Below are 19522 nucleotides of genomic sequence, written 5' to 3'. Positions count from 1 at the left end.
AGGGGCGGGGCGGCGCGGCGTCGGCGGGCTCCCTGAGGTGGAGATGGTCGCGGCGGAGAAGGGGCACAGGAGCCGGCGGCGGAGGAGCGGCCATGCCGGGTGAGCGGGAGAGGCTGGGCGGGTGCCGCTTCTGGAGGGGGTCGCCTCCTCCCCCGCCTGCCGTGGGGGGCCCGAGCGAGGCTGTTCCGGGCGCCTCAACTTCTGCGGGTCTACTCAGAAGTAAGCCCCATTGTAGTCAGTGGGGCTTACTCCCAGGTAAGAGTGCGCAGGATGGTAGCCTGTGAGCCCAAGCCTGTGCGTGTCTACTTAGAAGTAAGCCCCATTGTGGTCAATGGGGCTTACTCTCAGGTAAGTGTGGACAGGATTGTGGTTGGCAGAAACGCCCATAGAAGCCGCTCTGTGTGAGAGACACGCTGCGCCCTCCAGAGTCCCTTCTCTCTTCCTGTCCTCACAACAACCCTGTGAGGCAGGCGAGGCAGAGGGAGAGTGAGTGGCCCAAGGCCCCCCCAGGGGACTTCATGGCTTAGCGGGACCTGAACCTGGATGTCCCAGGCAGGAGCCCGCCTCAAGCACATGTACCACCCTCTGTTTATGCTTCCAGGGCCTATGAGAGGAATTTTGTCAGGGGGTACAGTTTCTTCTGTGCCCCTTCCTGAAGGGGGACAGGGGCAATGCGGGCAGGTAGAATGGGGGGCAGAAATAAGGCAGGGGGATGGTGCTGACAGCCACAATAGTCTTTGGAGCCCAGGTCTACCAGGCTTCTTGATGCAGAGCCCAGGTCTACCTATCATGCAGCATTCACAGCTGGATAAAGTAATATGGAAAACCAAGCACACTCCTAAGTCTCTCTAAAATCTTTGAAATATAGAAAATCCATTGCAAAAAACTAGCATCATTGTGTTTAGGCTCACACTAGAATAGATCAAAATGCTGCTTGCAGCTGTAGCCCCGCACCTGGGTCCCTGAGCTTCTATACGCTCCTTCGTAGTCCACAAGCCAAAGAACTACTATAGCAAGCCAGTTTCCTCCCAGATTTGACACTGTGTTGAGGAGGGTCATGGATGCATTCCTGAGCCCAGTGTGTATGACTTGCAGCAGCTGTTAACACTGCGTGCACATGGTTGTGTCCGGGCATCATATGCAGGCAGTGAATTCAGGTGAACAGGAAAATTTCAAATCCCAGGAAATTTCTGGGCCCCCTCCTTTGGCTCCTGGGCCCCCTTTCTGACCCTGGGCCCGGGTACAAATTACCCCCTTTGTTCCCTAAGCCCTGCATGCATCCATATATTCTTGCACATGTCTGTGTGGATAAAAAATTAAAAGATACAATCTCTTTTTTTTAAGGGCCTTCGTCATGGATGAGACAGTAGCCGAATACATCAGGAGAACTGTGCTGAAAATGACACGTTCAGAAGTAGTGCAGATGCTGACCGCTTGGGGGTTTCTGCCCGAGACCCAGCTCCAGGCTCTGAATGCCCATCAGATCAAGGAAAACTTGTCCCAAGATGTCGTTCAGCTGTGTGAGGTGAGAACAAAGCACAGAAAGAGCTTTGCAAAATCACTACAAGTGTGTTTTTTCCTTTCATTTGTTTTGGAAACATTTGTATAAAGCTTATTATTGTGACTTGGAGCCCAATCCTATGCCTTTCTACTTAGAAGTAAGTCCCATTTAATCAATGGGGCTTACTCCCAGGAAAGCATGGACAGGATTGCAACCTTAGGCCCAAATCCTAACCCACTTTCCAGCACTGGCGTAGCGGTGCCAGTGGGACATGTGCTGCATCCTGCAGGTGGGTGACACTCATGGAGGCCTCCTCAAAGTAAGGGAATGTTTGTTCCCTTACGTCAGAGCTGCATTGCCCTTGTGTCGGTTCTAGAAAGTGGGTTAGGATTGCACCCTTAGTCTCTTTGGAACAGGGTGACTTAGGGCCCAGTCCTATCCAGCTTTCCAGTGCTGATGCAGCTGTGCCCACTGGGAATTTGCTACATCCTGCAGTGGGGGAGAGCAGTCAGGCATATTTATTCCCTTACCTTGGATATGCATTGCAGCTGCATCAGTGCTGGACAATTGAATAGGAGTGGGCCCTTAGTCTCTTTCTGTGAATGTTTAGTATGATAAACGTAAAAAACAAAAAATCTTGGTGACTGGTAAATATAGTTCAATTGAAGCGCCCCAGTACTGATTCCCTTCCTCCTTTCGTAATATATGCAGTCAGGGTTATTCTTATCATAGTGTTTCCTAGAGTTTTAGTAAAACTAAATAAATAATACATTATAAAAGTAGGTTGTGTGTTTTTGTTTCTATAAAAAATGTTTGCATAGGAAGATTGCACAGACAATAAAACTGGGTTTGGGGCTTTTGGTGGAAAGAGACACCATATCTTGTTCCACTACTGACAGCTGGGTTTTCTCTTTGGGCCAAAACAATAATTGTCACTGCTGCAATTGCATTAGGGGCCTCTTCAATGTTAGGTTGTAGTGGACCTAGTGCAACATTTAAGGAATGATAATTGGCCTTAAGCCTCCAGTATAAATTTCCATAGATAAAAGATCTGATAAGGAAAAGAGGAGACAGATGAGAACTTCTTCATGGGACTGAGAAGTGTCTCCTAAACTAATCTCTGTTCATTGGCTATTTTGCGGAGGCAGGATTTCTTCAAAATAAGTCACAAATAGGTTTTTTTAAATAACCTGCAGCCATAATGACAGGTTTTTGTAGAATGTTTCTGGATGAAATCAGTGCTAGACAGTCACCTACTTTCCACTTTTTCTCTCTTAGTCTCTTCCCTCTCTGTTGTCTGCCTCACCCTGACCTCTTTACCATACGTAGTATTTACAAGACAGATCGGTGTTCTCCATAAAATGAAAGGTAAATATCTAAGGGCCCAGTCTTATCCAACTTTGCAGTTCCAATGCAGCCATGCCATCAGGGTGTGTGCTGCATCCTGCAATGGGGAGGCAGACATGGAAGCCTCTTCAATATAAGAGGACATTTGTTACATAAGAACAGCCCCACTGGATCAGGCCATAGGCCCATCTAGTCCAGCTTCCTGTATCTCACAGCGGCCTACCAAATGCCCCAGGGAACACACCAGATAACAAGAGACCTCGTCCTGGTGCCCTCCCTTGCATCTGGCATTCTGACATAACCCATTTCTAAAATCAGGAGGTTGCGCATACACATCATGGTTTGTACCCCGTAATGGATTTTCCCTCCAGAAACTTGTCCAATCCCCTTTTAAAGGCATCTAGGCTAGACGCCAGCACCACATCCTGTGGCAAGGAGTTCCACAGACCGACCACACGCTGAGTAAAGAAATATTTTCTTTTGTCTGTCCTAACCCTCCCAACACTCAATTTTAGCGGATGTCCCCTGGTTCTGGTGTTATGTGAGAGTGTAAAGAGCATCTCTCTATCCACTCTGTCCATCCCCTGCAAAATTTTGTATGTCTCAATCATGTCCCCCCTCAGGTGTCTCTTTTCTAGGCTGAAGAGGCCCAAACGCCATATCCTTTCCTCATAAGGAAGGTGCCCCAGCCCCGTAATCATCTTAGTTGCTCTCTTTTGCACCTTTTCCATTTCCACTATGTCTTTTTTGAGATGCGGCGACCAGAACTGGACACAATATTCCAGGTGTGGCCTTACCATAGATTTGTACAACGGCATTATAGTATTAGCCGTTTTGTTCTCAATACCCTTCCTAATGATCCCAAGCATAGGATTGGCCTTCACTGCCATCGCACATTGGGTCGACACTTTCATCGACCTGTCCACCACCACCCCAAGATCTCTCTCCTGATCTGTCACAGACAGCTCAGAACCCATCAGCCTATATCTAAAGTTTTGATTTTTTGCCCCAATGTGCATGACTTTACACTTACTGACATTGAAGCGCATCTGCCATTTTGCTGCCCATTCTGCCAGTCTGGAGAGATCCTTCTGGAGCTCCTCACAATCACTTCTGGTCTTTACCACTCGGAAAAGTTTGGTGTCGTCTGCAAACTTAGCCACCTCACTGCTCAACCCTGTCTCCAGGTCATTTATGAAGAGGTTGAAAAGCACCGGTCCCAGGACAGATCCTTGGGGCACACCGCTTTTCACCTCTCTCCCTTGTGAAAATTGCCCATTGACACCCACTCTCTGCTTCCTGGCCTCCAACCAGTTCTCAATCCATGAGAGGACCTGTCCTCTAATTCCCTGACTGTGGAGTTTTTTCAGTAGCCTTTGTTGAGGGACCATGTCGAATGCCTTCTAAAAGTCCAGATATATAATGTCCACGGGTTTTCCCACATCCACATGCCTGTTGACCTTTTCAAAGAATTCTATAAGGTTCGTGAGGCAAGACTTACCCTTACAGAAGCCATGCTGATTCTCCCTCAGCAAGGCCTGTTCGTCTATGTGTTTTGAGATCCTATCTTTGATGAGGCATTCCACCATCTTACCTGGTATGGATGTTAGGTTGACCGGCCTATAGTTTCCTGGATCCCCCCTCTTTCCCTTTTTAAAGATAGGCGTGACATTTGCTATCCTCCAATCTTCTGGCACCGTGGCCGTTTTGAGGGACAAGTTGCATACCTTAGTCAAGAGATCTGCAACTTCATTCTTCAATTCCTTAATAACTCTTGGGTGGATGCCATCAGGGCCCGGTGACTTATTGATCTTTAATTTATCAATGAGGTCTGAAACATCTTCTCTTTTAACCTCTATCTGACTTAACTCCTCAGTTAGGAGGGGCCGTTCGGGCAGCGGTATTTGCCCGAGGTCTTCTGCCGTGAAGACAGAAGCAAAGAACTCATTTAATTTCTCTGCCATCTCTAAGTCTCCTTTTATCTCCCCTTTCCCTCCCTCATCATCCAGAGGGCCAACCGCTTCTCTGGCGGGTTTCCTGCTTCTAACATATTTGAAGAAGCTTTTATTATTCCCCTTAATGTTGCTGGCCATGCGTTCCTCATAGTCTCGCTTGGCCTCCCATATCACCTTCTTACATTTCTTTTGCCACAGTTTATGTTCCTTTTTATTCTCCTCATTAGGGCAAGACTTCCATTTACGGAAGGAAGCTTCCTTGCCCTTCACAGCCTCTCTAACTTGGCTGGTTAGCCATGCGGGCACCCTCCTGGATTTAGTGGAACCCTTCTTTCTTTGCAGTATACACCTCTGCTGGGCCTCTATTACTGTTGTTTTAAGCAGCCTCCATGCACTCTGGAGAGATTGGACTCTTTTTACCCTCCCTTTCAACCTCCTTCTAACCAGCCTCCTCATTTGAGGGAAGTCCGCCCGTCGGAAGTCAAGGGTTTTTGTTAGAGATTTGCCTGCTATTCTTCCCCCAACGTGCACGTCAAAACGGATGGCAGCATGATCACTATTCCCCAATGGCTCAGTAACATTGACATCTCTAACCAGGTCCTGTGTACCGCACAATATTAAATCCAGAGTCACCTGCCCTCTGGTGGGCTCCGTGACTAGCTGCTCTAAGCCAGTCATTTAGCACGTCAAGAAATCCGGCTTCCTTATCGTGACCAGAACACAAATTGACCCAGTCAATGTGAGGATAATTGAAGTCCCCCATGATTACAACCCTGTCCCTCCTTGTCACCTCCCTGATCTGTTTCCTCATTTCAAGATCCCCATCCGATTTCTGGTCTGGAGGACGATAGCTCGCCCCCAGTATTACATCGCTGCCCAAGCCTGGTAATTTAACCCACAGAGATTCTACAGTGGAGTCGGACCCACCTTCAATCTCTACTTTGCTGGATTCTATCCCTTCCTTAACATAAAGGGCCACCCCACCTCCAACACGCCCCTGCCTGTCCCTCCTGTAGAGTTTATAGCCCGGGATTGCAGTATCCCACTGATTCTCTGCATTCCACTAGGTTTCTGTTATGCCCACTATGTCAATGTTTTCCCTTGTCACCAGACATTCCAGTTCTCCCATCTTTGCTTGGAGACTTTGGGCATTCGCATAAAAGCATTTGTACATGGAATGCCCCAGGATGGGCTGCTTATTCGCTCCTTTGTCCCCGCATCCTCTCATTGAGCCAAACCGTCTATCACATCCCATCACGCTACCTTTCCCAAATTCTTCTCCTACTCTGCCTTTGTCTTGTTGTTCTCTAACCTCCCCATCCTCATCCCATAGGGATGAGGAGTCCCGAACCGGATGCCCCTCGGCTCCTGTCAGCCTTCCCCCAGGGATCAGTTTAAAAGCTGCTCTGCCACCTTTTTAATGTTATGCGCCAGCAGTCTGGTTCCATTCTGGTTCAAGTGGAGCCCGTCCCTCTTGTACAGGCCCCGCTTGTCCCAAAACATTCCCCAGTGCCTAACGAATCTAAACCCCTCCTCCCTACACCACCGTCTCATCCACGCATTGAGACCCCTGATCTCCGCCTGCCTAGCTGGCCCTGCGCGTGGAACAGGTAGCACTTCAGAGAATGCTACCTTTGAGGTCCTGGCTTTCAGCTTCCTGGCTAAATTTGGCCTCCAGGACCTCCCAGCTACACTTGCCCGCACTTGTTCCCTTCCCTCAAGGCTGTGTTGTGGCTGCACTGGAAAGCTGGCACTGGCACTGGAAAGCTGAATAGGATTGGGCCCTCAGTTGTTTAATATTCATAATTGGAACACTGACTTTGGGTAAATTTGTTTTACAATTATATCCTGCCTTTTTCCCATCATTAAACTCATGATTGTGTTCATGGAGTTCCCCAGGTAGTCACACATGTAGGCACTGAGCTAATCTACATCTGCTTGTCTTCAGTAAGGTGACAGTATTATGTGCTTTTTGCCTTGTGCCGTGATAGTTGTAGAGATCAGGTAGTTACTGGACATTTTAAACCCAAAATTAACTATTTTAATTCACCTATTTTTATTCACTCTGCTTTTAATGATTACAGTGCTCCTTCTGATCATAGAAGAAGGCCAGGTGCAGGGGAGTGGCAACAGGATGCAGGTTTCTTGTTGTCTTGTGTGTTCTTAGAGGCATCTAGTGGGCCACTGTGTGATACAGGAAACTGGACTAGTTGGGCCTTTGTCCTGACCCAGCAGGGTTCTTCTCATGTAAGAAGCCTCTGTGAGCACATACATAAGTTTGGATCTAAGCTTAAGTGTATAGGATTGCATGCTTGCATGTCAGTTTCAGTGAACTACTGTATGGGAGACCTAAAAGGTTGTACTTGTATAAAAATCAGTATTACAGTTTATGTTCATATTGTTTTAAAGGAAAACTGCGCCACGATCAAGCATGCGGCAGAACTGGACATAATTTGTAAGTATGTTATTATGTAGTATTGTAATTATAATGAAGATTACCTTCTTCATTTAGAATATACTTTTTGGATATGCTCTTAGCACTTTCCTTTGAGTTAAATGCTTCTAGCATTTGTCTCATCTATTAACCTTACTTTCTAACCATTAAGTCATGCAGTGTCATCTTTTAAGTAATACCATGTTGGATCACTTCCACGCTCTAAATCAGATGCAATTTTTTTCATGGCACTATCATGCTGAGACCAATTGCCTTTTGGCAAGGGAAATTAATAGATCTTTCCAGCCTGTTGTCGATAGTTGCATACTGCAATCCCAGAACAAAACAGTTGCTACAAAGAGGTTTCATCACTACACAAAACATAATGAAAATGCAGTCTCGCTAGGATTAATAATATAATAATAATAATAATAATATACAGTATTTATATACCGCCTTTCTTGGTCTTTATTCAAGACTTTATTCAATGCGGTTTACACAGGCAGGCTTATTAAATCCACGCAGGGATTTTTACAAATTGAAAGAAGGTTCTCTCTTTCAAGAACCACCACGTTCAAGGTGTTACACTCCGATCTGGTTTAACATTCTGGCCTCCATCCTCCCACGCTCCGAGCAGATGGAACAGCTCAGCTGCAGCTTGCCAGCTGCTTCAAGGTCGCACGGTGTCGGTGGCCTCGAACTGGCGACCTTGTGGATGTTAATCTTCAGGCGAATGGAGGCTCTACCCTCTAGAGCAGACCTCCTGCCCTCTAGACCAGACCTCCTGCCCAGACCAGATTACCACTCTAATTATGTGCATATTGCACAACTTCCTAGTTTCGGTGCATGTCTGATTGTTTGTTTATTAAGCACAGAACATTTGAGTACTTTGGAAGAGTCTTAAACCAATCATATTTTGGTACATTTTCATGTTGCTGATATTTAAAGTAGACACTAAAAGAACTCTTATACCCTAAATAAAGACCTCTTTTCATTTTTCTTGAATAACCACTCCTGATTTGCATACATGTTCAAAGATTGAATCAGATATTGAAAGGGTCAACCAGTCTTGGCAAGTTCTGCCTAATTTTAGAATAATTGGTTTATGAAGCAGATGTGGCCAGTTGGTGACCTGCAGTCTGAATGTGGCCCCTAAAGCAACTTTAACTGGGCAACAGTGTTACTGCTTACTTGTAATCAGGATGTTAAAAAATACTGACAATTATTTCCTAAATTAAATTGTCAGTATTTTTTAACATCCTGATTACAAGTAAGCAGTAACACTGTTGCCCAGTTAAAGTTGCTTTAGGGGCCACATTCAGACTGCAGGTCACCAACTGGCCACATCTGCTTCAATACTGCTTCAGTATTGATAATATTCCTTTGGCTTTCTAAAATGTGTAAAATACTCAAAGTTACAGTTCAGCTGTATGCTATTCTCTAGCATATAGCTGAACTGTAACTTTGAGTATTTTACACATTTTAGAAAGCCAATGGAATATTATCAATACTGAGAGGCTCTTTCAAAAAACACATTAGTTCTTCAGTCCTTTTCTCCCTTCCCCCATTATCTCTTCCCATCTGTACATATACACTCCGTCCCTGTGAAGATCTTAGATGACACCAATGTTATTATAGCACCCGATAATGCACAAAGGGATCTGGTTATTCTGGCTCCACAAACAGTGACTACAGTCTAGAGCAGTGTTTCTCAAGGTCTTTCCTCTGCTGTACCACTTCACATAGTCCACCTGTTCAAAGTACCACCAGAAGTAACTGGCAAAGACATCATCACCGGTTACTTCTGGATTGAGAAGCCAGATACAATGTGACAAACACCAGTGGGAGGGATTTTTTGAATGCTGAAAAGCGTACTTTGGGGCTCTACTTGCCGAGCCTCCTACCACTGTTTGTTGCATTGTGTTCTTGGTCTTGCTGCCAGGTGGCAGGAGTCCTGGGAGTACCACCAGACACCACCTTAAGTACCACTGGTTGAGAAACACTGGTCTAGAGAGAAAAACTTCCAAGAATACAGAAGCTGATCATTTGTTCCTTGTGTAAAGAAAGTTAACTGTTTTTACTAACAATGTGGCGTTGCTGAAGTACACCAGAATCCCTTGATTATATACACAGGAATGAATATCTCAGAATAACAGTGTAAGATTCTCAATTGTTTGAACAAACAATGACTTTGTTTTAATGCTACTTATCAAATATTTTTCCGCAGACAACTACACTTATAGGGACAAAAGGCTTTGGACTGTTTACCAAATGACTAGAGAAGAAGGTAAGCATCCACCGTTCTTTTAATATATATACACACACACATACATATATACATACTTATGATTTCAAAAGTCAAATATGAGAGCACACATTTCAATGTCTTCATATGCATAGGAATATATATAGCATCAGAATGTGAATTCCAATGAAGTTGAAGATATTGAAATGTGTGCTCTCATACTCAGTTTTTGAAACCTTCTGTGCAGTGTACAGTACTTTTTCCTTTTGGATTTAGTAATCATGACTTTTTAAAACCTACTTAGTCAGCCACTGGGAACCAGTAGTATTTAATGCAAAGACCATCTCATTTCATAACCTCCAGTCAAACTTTATATAATGCGAAACATTTATACAAATGATGAATGATATTTTCAATATGGAGTGTACTATAGACATACTTTGCTTTTCACATACATTCTGTAAAATTGACCATTATGACTTCCACCTTACAAAATATGCAACTTGTTGAAAGCCAAACCCTTGGGCTTTTTTTTCTTTTGCAAAGGACTTGGAAAGATTTCTTGGAAACACAAAATAATGATGGAGGAAACAGGTCAAGGCTGATTTGCAGAGATAACGACTGAAATAAGATTATGAGTAAATTATCTAGATTCTGATATTCTGTAGGCTAGGAAGTTTAAAAAAAAAAACAACTCTTAATGTGCCAAAGCATATTCTCTTCCTTCCAGAGGATAGAATATTTGCCATGAAGTTAGAAATTATTTTCTAAACCTGAAAATAAACAAAGCAAAAGCACAGCTTTCAAAATAAAACAATGATGTCCAATGTAGTCTAACTGAAATATACACTACAAGTATATCTGGAATGAAGCATATTTTAACAGAGGTTTTATTTTGTTGGCAGGCGATGAGAATTACTACTTTGACTTGGCAGATTTCAAAAAGAAATTTAAACGAAGTCTTCAGTCAACTCTGAAAAATGTAAGAATAAACAAACCACTTGCAGTTCTCTCCAGTGATGAAGTCGCATACTCTACAAATAATATAAATTAAACCAATTACAAGGGAAATTTGCCAGACTTTTAGCTGTTTCAGCTGTGTTCAATCTTTCTGTTGTTGTTTTTTTAACTTTGGGTGAAATGGGAATTGGCCAAGATGGAAAAGTAGACATCTGATCATAATATTGGGGGGAAGTGATAAGATATGCCAACTATCTTGTTACTCCTTTGTATAGACTGCGGAAACTATTTCAATTCAATTTCAAAAACCTTTATTAGGCATAAACAAACAAAAAGACTAACATGCAAACATACAAGGGAAAGACAATATAAACAGACTCTAAAAGGTGGGATTGTTAGAGTAAATGGCAGAATTAATTCTTCGTCTTGTTAAAATATCAAGCAAAAAATTTGCCATTTGGATTATAATTAACGCATCAGTAGAGGCAAGAAGCAAATGTAAGATTTCAACATTCCGTACCCAGGACAGGCCATCCAGAAGTGAATTTAAAAACATACTTCTGATTTCCTTATAACAAGGGCAATACAATATGAGCTAAGGATTCAGTAACTCCAAGATTACAGGCACAATTAGTAGATGTCTGAGGGTGTCAGGCAAAATCTGGCATCTAGTTCATGAGATGGAAATGCATTACAATGGCCAAGTGTAAAAGCTTGATGGGCCTGAGGATCATTTAACAAATGCAGATATCTGGAATAACAGCCAAGGACCAATGGTAACTGCAGCTGAAGGGGGGGAGCAGGTCTTATTGGCAGCTGCGTTAATTTCCGGGCTTTCAATGTCCCATAATTTTTGCAAAATACTCATACTGTCCTGTTCAGAGTGTCATTGCCCAAAGTGTCCAGCAGGAGACAGATAAAATGATGGAAACCCATAGATTGCCAGGAATCAGAGAGTAAAACTTGAAGAAGAGCTTTTCCCACATTGAAGCAAATATTGAGCCAGAACTTAACAAATCTGGCCCAGGCTAAATACTCAAGTCTATATTGCCTGGCCTCCAAACACAAGGCTGCATAAGGAGTGCAGTGGGCTAAGCCAAAGATCTTTTTATATAAGGTTGAAAGGATTCTCTCAACCTCCAGATTGAAGGCTAGCAGCCAAATTTGAATCCCATAGAGAAGTTGGGCTGAAATGCAGAAACTATTGGACTTCTGTGGTTTGCGTTATGTATGTGTTTCTTCTGTAATGCATAGGCAAGAACTAACTATGTGCATTCTTGTATTCAGACATTAATAGCGGTGCATCCACTGTCTCATGTAATTGTTATGAACAGTATTAATTGTATTTGTAAAAATGGGGTGTGGTGACAGCCTGCCTACGTGAACCACCTTGGGTCTGTAAGACTAACTCATTGTGAGTCAGTGAGAAAGGCAGTATAGAAATACTGTATACAAATAATATTAAGAGTTTCCACCTCTTCCACTTTCACCACAATATAGGCTTAAGGTTTATAACCTATCTTTGCTGTTGTAAAACTTGCCCAGAGTGATTGGCAATAATTTTACCTTTTCTCTAAATAGGTAACTATCAGCTTTAAAGAGTATCAAGACAATGCAATATGGATTCGAATTGCATGGGGAACACTGTATGGAAGGCCAAACCAGTACAAACCAACTTTTGTTGTTTATCACTCTCAGACTCCTTATGTCTTCTTATCCACATCCAGGATAAGGAGCAATGTACCCCTTCTTTGTCAGGTAAATACATTTTGTCTTCTAAAGGCCTGTGTTATGCCATCTTCAAGGTAATTTTGAGACTTGGACTATCAAAGAAAAGAGAGAATTACAGTGAAAGCTTTGGTATTCCAAATATAAATATAAATTTATATTATTGTATTATTGTATTGTATTGTATTATTATTAAATACAAATATAAATTTGAAATTGGTAGATTTGCCTGACGTGCAAAGTTACATGATCTGGGAATACAAAAACAATCAGGCTGCATCTTACACACACTTTATGTGCACAAATTCAAGTATATGTGCTTGCCCATTCCTCCCAAAAAAGACAGAGAAAAACAACAGTTTAACCCATTTTTGCCCAGCCCACAGGTGTACACATTTTGTCCCTATTGCATATATGCAACATTTGGCAAAAATGGCTTAAACAGTGAAGGCGATGCTTCCTGCTATCCCACTTACGTACTCTCTTTATGCCCTGGAACAAGCCTGAAATTTGGGGTGGGGGTATGAATCTGCTATTCCTTCAGTTGTCTCAGTTCCTGTGTGCCTGACATACTGTGATTTTTAGTTATTAAACAGACAATACATTTTTTTAAAAAAACTTAAGGTAGTTTTGGCTTGCACAACAACCTCTGAATGTAAACCTCACATAAGACGCGGGCCAATATTAATATTGTAGTATTGTTAAAAAGCAACAATGTTTCAACTTACTAAATTACTAGAATTAGTTAAAACTTGCAGTATTCTATTGAGGGATAGTAAAAATTGCTTCCACTGTCATTTTGAAGGCTCTGTTGGTTGCTACCAGTTACAATTACATCAATGAAATGGACCTCCGAAGCCGTTGTCTAGACTCCCTTAAAGAAATCTTATTTAAGCGATGTAGCCAGGTGAGCTAATTCACTATTCCCTTGGGTTTTTTTGTTTCTAGGCTGACCTCTAAACTCAGCAAGTGGGGGAGTTGGCGTCTTCCAAGAGATCATATTACAATAGTACAGAGTTGGACAGTCATTCAATAAGGTGACTTTAACACTGGGCAGGGTTAGTTTCCCACCTGCTGCTTTTTAGAGGCATTCCTTAATTCTCAGCCAATAGCTGATTAGTCAGCTAGACTCGTTTTACAATTCTGCATGGTTCTTGTTTAACTTCACAATTGCTGCATCACTCCTTATGATCATTCTATTTCTAAATACTCGTACAGCACAGAGTAATAAGTTCAGTATGTTGGCAATAGTGCTGTGCTTATTTATTCAGAAGTAATTTCCACTGTGTTCAGTGGGGCTGCATATGGTTGAAGCCTCAGATATGTTTCTCTATCAAGACTAGTCATTACTAGCTTTCTTTTGCTCTTTGAAAAAGAGGATTTCATAACATCCTAAAATAATTAGCAACATCTGAATATTGTTTCCATTAATCATTCATTAAAAATGAAAATACACTAATTCAACACACTGGTACTCTTTTTTTTTTTTCTTTTCCCCTCTCCCAGAATTTTCAGACTCATCACCTACAACCTCTACAAGAAAAAAACATGACTATGGAAAGGGGTATATATCCTATTTTGCTATGTAGTTTAAAACAAGAATTTCTTTAAACAATAAGTTTTGTAGTTCTGCCTAGTACCTGAGGTAGGTAAACCACATTCATCCCATAGCCGTTTATTGGGCTGCTGTTCCAAACGTATTTGTATGATAAACTACTACAAGCTCTTAGCTGCAAGCGAGCAGCTTGGTCCTATCCTGTTCACTTTAAGACTGCTCTGTGGTAAATGGATTGTGAAGTGTAGTCTTGGGCCGTCACGCAACTCTGAGTTAATCATGCTTAAGCCCACCTATACCAATGGGCCTGCCTGTCAAAATATTTATTGCATCTTTTCTTTGAAATTCTGCTCATTTCTAGATGTTACTTTGAAAAGGATATAATTGATGTTTTACCAAAATTTATTTGGTTCTGTGGTTTCCAGTGGACCCAAGGATAATTCGGGAAGATAAAAATGAAAAAGAGAGAATTTGGAGAACTAATCAGGAAGCCTTTGGTAGTGGTCCTCAGCCAAAACTAGAAGTTGCAGAATACAAGGTGAAAAGGACATGTTGTGCATATTTTGACAATGGATACATACTCTTCAGAATTTATTTTTGGACAAGATGTTGGATTCTTTATCATTTTTTAGGCTTTGATGTTTAGTGAACTAATCAGTTACATTTAATTGATCAAAGCACTTTATGATGAACTAAAAATCTTCTCTTAATTGTAATACAAGAACTTACAAAAATTGTAGGTGGCTGCCATTGTCTTGGAAGACAAATTTCTTCCTATGTCAGAGTGGAGAAACACTTTTCTAAGAATCTTCTAAGACCTGCAACCATGTGCATGCATTGTCTTATAAGTATTTTCATGTGCTAGTTTATGCAGATTTAACTGACTTGCAAAAACTTGGATAACGAATTGTATGAGTTTTAATCCGGTGATAGCCCTGCAATTGTTTAAAGTTAAGCTACTTCTCAATTCGTGGTTGTCATAGTGCTAATGAAATGTTTGCACAAGTAATCTCTCTTTCTTCAGCATATATCATTCTCAAGATGCAGTTTAAAAACTTGAGCATATCATTCTCTTTTTCTGAGGAAAATATTTCATATGCATTCATTCTGTCAGCACAAAAGGGTGAATTTTCATGCGTATTGCAGCCCTTGGGAAATGCCATGGTAGCCTTTGATGCCTATCTACCACATGGGGGCACCCTTTGATGTTTTTTCACTTGCCATCTTCTATTGGTCATCTTGAATAAAATGTTTAATTAATCCAAAAGGGTTAGAGAGATGTACATCTTCAGAATCAATAGGAGATAAAAGTTGTAGCAATATCTTTATGTACTAGTGCAAAGATGCTGATTTTAGTCAATTTAAAATGTAATTGCATTTTTATGCAAGTAATATGTATAACAAAGTTTAAAAAAAGGTTTTATTCTGTAATTTATATAACAGTATTTATATACCACTTTTCAAAGAAAAGTTCTCAGAGATTTACAGTCGAATAACTAATATTAGTATTATATATATTATAAATTTTAATAATATTAATGATAATATTATTCATTATTATAATGAATATTATAGATATAACTTGGAAAGATGAATCAATAAAAATTTGGGTTTGTTCAGGTTTCTCAGTATTTTTTTTAACCTACTGGTTCTTACTTTGAAATTTGATTTGCTAATTGATCACTACATGGGGGTGGAACAGAGAAGCCCCCCAGTATTCACCGGAAGGTCAGGCAGGCACATGTACATATAGATGGCCCTCAAGATATTCCAGGTTGCTTAAAGTCTTAAAACATGCCTTTTATGTCTAATAAAGGTTTTGTTAACTGACTGTTAAAACATGCCTGAATAGTAGGATCAAATTGAGCCAGAGCAGAGGCTATTTTGGTTTTTTTTAAATTTGGCTTTGCTTTATAATGAAATTTGAATGAGCTTTTTTATATCTGTTGATTGCTTTGGCTTACAGCTTGATACAGTGTTTAGGAGTGAACCAGAGAAAGGCATCTTGAATGATAAAGAGCCATTCAGATGTGTGATCAAATTTTCTAGTCCTCATCTTCTAGAAGCACTGAAATCCCTAGCACCCTGTGGTAAGTGTTTCACTTATGTCGAAGCCTAAAAATGATCACAGTGTTGTATCATTATACAGAGCCAATGTTGTATGGTGGTTGGAGTTGGCTTGATTCAGAAACACCTGGATTCAAATCCCTACTGAACCATGAAACTTACTGGGTGACCTTGTGCCAGTCACAGTCACTCAGTCTTGCCTACTTTACCAGGTTGTTAGGATAATAAAAGGGGGGGTGGAGTCATGTACACTGCCTTGAGCTCTTTGGCAGAAGGGCAGTACAGAAATGTGAAAAATCAGTAAATAAAATTTTAAACTCTATATGAGCTTTTTTGTACTGTATTTAAAGAAAGGTGGGGTATAAATCTAAATAAAATATTGCAGCAGTGATTCATGTGGCAATTTTAAATGGCTACCCTGCCAGACTCCATGCTTCCTTATTATGTTTAAAATGTGACTGACAGGTTGTTAGACAGCTTCTGATTAGATCATTAACACAATGAAATGTAGTGCCCTGTTCATCAACTGAAAATAAGAGCTACCACATTTTGAACTGAGCAGTATTGACTCATTTCCACACAAACCAAGATACAGGAAAAGGATTTGTTACCCTCCTGTTAGATCTTTTGGCAAGCCCTTTCTTTATGTGCATAAGGCTTTAATCCTATACACATTTACCTGGGAGTAAATCCTGTGTAAATCCAATGGGAGTAAATCCAATGATTTACTTCTGAGTACACATGCCTAGGATTGTGCCATCAATTGGTCACAACCATTTTCCAGTGTCTAGACTCACATGCAGGAATGAGCATCTGAAGTACCTGGGAGGGGAGGACTTTTGCAGAGCCTCTGTTTCTGCTTACGCAGGAGAAAAAGAGGTTTCTTTGTTCATTTACTTACTAAATTTCTACCTTGCTTTATCTTCCTGGAGGGCATTCAAAGTAGCTTACAACATAAAATCACAATAAAAACCATAAACATTAAAAATCTACACAGCACACCTTTATGAAAATGTCACTTTAAAAAACCAAAAGTCCTAAATTAGCAGCAGTCAGTGACATAGGGGGCAGACCCATAAAATCTAACCAGCATAAAAACCCAAACCCATGATATTCAATATTAAGACCTGGACTCAGAAGGCTGATCTAAATAATAATGTCTTTAGGCTCTGCCAGAAGGCCTCTAAGAAGAGAGCAGTTTGTAAGCTGAGAGGGAGGGAATTCCATAGTAAGTTAGGTAACCACAAGTTAAAGAAACATTTGCCTGTATCTTGACTTGAGAGACATGAACTGAGGTGCATCACAGATTGTGTAGGGAGATGTGGGGTCAGGGGCCATGCTGTCAGGTGCAGATGTCTTTAGTAGCTAAGTTAGACTCACCAGCATATACTGCTTTCACGGAGTGATCTCACTTTACTGGAAATCATGCAGAGCTCTTCAACGTTTCTTTGAAAATGTTTATTTTCAGCTATACAGAATACTGGGTAATTGATGCAGATGGTTACTTCAGAGGACCAGTGACGCAATACTTGTCGTTTAGCATTTTAAATATGCAACCAGTACAGCCTACAGATCAGAAAGGGATTGTAGTAAGCCAGAATGAAGGTCAAATGTACATACCAGAAGAGCAGTTCTATCTAGAGCAAAAATGACAGTCCTATGACACAACACAAGTGCCACAGGACTTTTTCTTTGTGTTTATCAAATGTTTTTCCAAGACCCTAAAGAACCACATGTAAATCCTATAGCAAGTCACTTCTAATGTGTTTTCCCTCTTCTTCTAGGAATGGCAGATGCCCCCCTGTCACCATTGTTGACCTGTATCACACAAAAGACTAGGAACTACTTTAAAATTAGAGAGAAGAAAGGTGCACATTCACAAAGCCTTCCAGCCCACTGATACTCATTTACAGCAGACAAAGGAATGGATGACTATGCATCTCCTGATTGCTTATTGGTTTTATTTATCTGGGTCAGAAGGTGCCTAAAGAAGCAGCTTACATGGAATTTACTCTCCCAAGTTCTCTAGAGTTAAATAACTCAAATTACAATATGAGAGAACATTTGTCCTACTCTTAAGCTAACTGGCCTGAGGTAATCCAGTGAAGGTCTCATAGTTGGTGTACAGTGACTAGATCCAGTTGTTTGTGGCTATGCATTGTAACATCCCTCTGTGACAACCCACATGATAAAATTTTCAGAAGGGGTAGAAATTGTGGCACCTATTTTAGATTGTTTGAGCAATAAACAGCTAGTGAAAATTCTCATTCTTAAAATGAAATGATGTTTTTAATAAAAGTGCTTATGAAGTTTAGTAGATGTTGAATGTTTTAGTAATAACTATAACTAGATATTTGAATTATTGTATATAAAAATTGGGACTACTCATTGTTCAATAAAGCTGATAACTACTTTTTATTTAATTTTTTCACAAAATGACAGAGTTGCATTTTATTGGCACTTCTCTCTTTAGTCATGCACTATGGGAGTTCTTCATCATGGGAATTCTGTTAGTGATGCTTCCTGGTTTACTTTCTGTCTAAAGCCGTTTATCTCTCAAAGTTCGTAATCATTAGAGCTAGATATGAAGCATGAAGAACTCAGGCTGTGGACATTTAGACATATTCTTAAAACAGCTGCCCAGTGACAAAATACTGACTGTGAGTGAACATATTGCAGAGTCTAAGCACGTCTGCCCCATTTTAGCAGCTCTAGCTGTGTGGTGTGTGTGTGTGGACAATGATCCCAAAGGAAGTTGAGAAAACGCAGCATGCCTGGGGAAGGAAAGATTTTTAAAAAATACATGTCCCTGTCAACTCATAAATGTTGAAGGAAGAGTATATATTCATTTTCAAAGGTTATGCTTGGCACCACTGAGCGTATGATTCAGTTTGTGTTAACTGTTTTCCTGGATATAGGCCTGTTTTTAGACTTACTCCTTCTATTCTTGTAAACTGCCCTGGGAGAATAAAGTGGAAGTAAGCTGGGGGCTCTTTCACATCTTGGCAGGCTGCCAAACTCATCTTGAGAGAACAAGCTGCAGAGAGCATAATGAAAGTATGCTGGAACAGACCAAAGGTTCCATCAGGTTCAGCATGCTGTTTTTTACTGTGGCCAACCCAATACCTCTGGGAAAACTCACAAGGAAGACTTTGTCTCCTGAATTTTCTGAAACTGCCAATCAGTTTCACTGAATGTCTCCAAGCTCTAGTAGTGGTAGAGAAAAAATTATATCTTTATGAATGTGTATGTTTTCTCTCCTCCCTCCCCCATTGCCTATTTTCTAAGTTAGAGCCCCAGATGCATTTGCCTTTCCTTGTAGGGAAACTCTTTAGTCTGCTGATAGTTTATTTGGTTTTTTTCTGCACCTTTTCCGCTTCTGCAATGTCTTTTTTTAAGGAAGGTGTAAATAGAACTCTTAAATATTTATCAATAAGTACTAAGACTTCATCTCATGCCAGGTGGTGTTAAACTGAGTTCTTTAGTCTTGGATTTCCTTCCTGAAAAAGTCTGGGCAAATGTCTTGCAATGAAAAAAGACACAAAGTATTCATTCAGCTTCACTGCAATCTCACACCTTTTATTTATGGTCTCACAGTCCCAGTTATGTCTCTGGATCATTTCTTGTTTTTGGTGTATTTTAAGGAAGTGTTTATCATTGGTGTTACTATTAGCAATATGCAAAATATTTTCCCTCCTGTTGCCTTAATTGCATTTATTTTGCCAGTTTT

At 41.0% G+C, this 19522-nt stretch overlaps 1 protein-coding gene across 1 annotated transcript; it reads left to right on the top strand.

The window, feature by feature from the left end:
• The first annotated feature begins 17 nt into the window (after positions 1 to 17).
• On the top strand, positions 18 to 18251 carry CENPN (centromere protein N). Its single transcript, XM_066637805.1, has 11 exons — positions 18 to 99; positions 1345 to 1525; positions 7213 to 7258; positions 9465 to 9524; positions 10388 to 10464; positions 12024 to 12200; positions 12976 to 13077; positions 13677 to 13734; positions 14151 to 14263; positions 15692 to 15815; positions 17577 to 18251. Exons 1-11 carry the CDS (start codon positions 44 to 46, stop codon positions 17690 to 17692), a joined length of 1110 nt encoding a protein of 369 aa, XP_066493902.1. The 5' UTR covers positions 18 to 43; the 3' UTR covers positions 17693 to 18251.
• Positions 18252 to 19522: the final 1271 nt, after the last annotated feature.

Source organism: Tiliqua scincoides, chromosome 9 (assembly GCF_035046505.1).
Source record: "Tiliqua scincoides isolate rTilSci1 chromosome 9, rTilSci1.hap2, whole genome shotgun sequence".
Classification (NCBI taxonomy): domain Eukaryota; kingdom Metazoa; phylum Chordata; class Lepidosauria; order Squamata; family Scincidae; genus Tiliqua; species Tiliqua scincoides.
This window is presented reverse-complemented; position numbering and strand designations above follow the sequence as displayed.